The sequence below is a fragment of the Wasmannia auropunctata genome, unplaced genomic scaffold (genome assembly GCF_000956235.1).
Source record: "Wasmannia auropunctata unplaced genomic scaffold, wasmannia.A_1.0 LD334682.1, whole genome shotgun sequence".
NCBI classification, from domain to species: Eukaryota; Metazoa; Arthropoda; class Insecta; order Hymenoptera; family Formicidae; genus Wasmannia; species Wasmannia auropunctata.
The window spans coordinates 2,172-3,527 of record NW_012028208.1 but is presented as its reverse complement, the minus strand read 5'-3'; the positions used below and the strand labels follow the sequence as shown (position 1 = coordinate 3,527).

Sequence of the window (1,356 nt, the reverse complement as noted above, 5' to 3'; positions counted from 1 at the left end):
TGAGCTATTTAAATATTTCGTATAATTACAATCAACATTACGATTAGGTGATTGAGCGAAAGAGTTGCATAATTTTGATCCATGAAAGTGACGATTTGACATATATAAAGTAACTGTAAAAGTAACTATTAAATTAGTTACTAGTTACTTAAAAAATCTAACTAAGTTAAGTTACAGTTACACATGGAAAGAAAGTAACGAAGTTAAGTTACAGTTATTAAAAAAAAGTAACTGTAACTGTAACTTCGTTACAAGTAACGAGTTATTTCCCAACCTTGATATCTTGTATGAATAAAGGATCGTTTTGCCCGTCTGCAATAAGGTCAGAAAATAAAGAGCAATCGTAATGAAAGATCATGTTAAATAAAAAATAATTATTTGACTCTGGCCTCGTTAGAACGGTTAGAAGGTAATTCTAAAAAGAAAAATACTCTTTATGAGAGTTTTCTTTATTTTCATCTTTTATCTTAAATCCGTAAAACGGTATATCATACACTGTTCTCAAAAGGATGTTGCATTATGAAACAATCTCGGAAACGTGGTGAAACTTACTCCGACATATCGGTTCAACGGGTAGAAAGTTATATAATGTGTACTTACATATATTGAATCGCGTCTTCGTATCGGTCTTCGGGAATCTCCTGAATCGTGAACTTTATCAACTTCCCGTCTTTATCCACCTTTTCGATCTGTAATTGCCAGACTTTGGGTGGCTGATTCGACGGTCTGATGCGCGACACTTTCTCTATCGCTTTCTGCAGATCTGTTCCGATGTTTGGCACGCATAGCTTCTGCGTATTTATTTGTCTCGTATAACATCTTATCCAAATTTCGCGAAAACGTATAATCTTCAACATCAGTTATACGATTTTTTCCCGTTGTTCGCTAGACAGCCACCGGCGATCGAATGGTCTGACTTTATTATCAACCGTAGCATTTTACGCATCATCATTACTCATACTTCGATCGTTACTTACGATTTCCTCTCTTGAAAATAATAATCATGATTAAAGATAAGGAGAGGAAAAATTGACAATTTAAATGTGAAATTTAAATTGTCAAATTGTCCTCTCCTTATCTTTAATCAATGATAATTAGTTTCAAGAAAGGAAAAATTGACAATTTAAATGTGAAATTTAAATTGTCAATTTTTCCTCTCCTTATTTTTAATCAATGATAATTAGTTTTAAACAAGTTACAGCTGAACAGTCACACGAGAACTATGACCGGTATTCATAATTAGTTCTTATTTCAACACTGTCTTAAGTAATCTCTTAAGACGCTAATACGGCTCTATATGAATGACTTATGACATCTCAAAACTGGTACTTAAGATGGTCTTAAATATAAGAATTA

At 32.6% G+C, this 1,356-nt stretch overlaps 1 protein-coding gene across 1 annotated transcript; it reads right to left on the bottom strand.

Annotated features, from left to right (window-relative positions):
- Positions 1 to 231: 231 nt before the first annotated feature.
- Positions 232 to 892, bottom strand: LOC105458098. The gene is made up of 2 exons (XM_011703162.1): positions 601 to 892; positions 232 to 312 (listed from the first exon to the last, which is right to left on the bottom strand). The coding sequence occupies exons 1-2, from the start codon at positions 855 to 857 to the stop codon at positions 249 to 251; spliced, it is 321 nt and encodes a 106-aa protein (XP_011701464.1). The 5' UTR covers positions 858 to 892; the 3' UTR covers positions 232 to 248.
- Positions 893 to 1,356: the final 464 nt, after the last annotated feature.

What these genes read in the sequence shown, in the direction of transcription:
- LOC105458098 (XM_011703162.1), bottom strand. Translation starts at nt 857, where the DNA reads ATGTTGAAGATTATACGTTTTCGCGAAATTTGGATAAGATGTTATACG. An exon ending in GAAGACGCGATTCAATATAT is followed by an intron (nt 313 to 600) that starts GTAAGTACACAT and finishes ACCTTATTGCAG; the next exon opens with ACGGGCAAAACGATCCTTTA.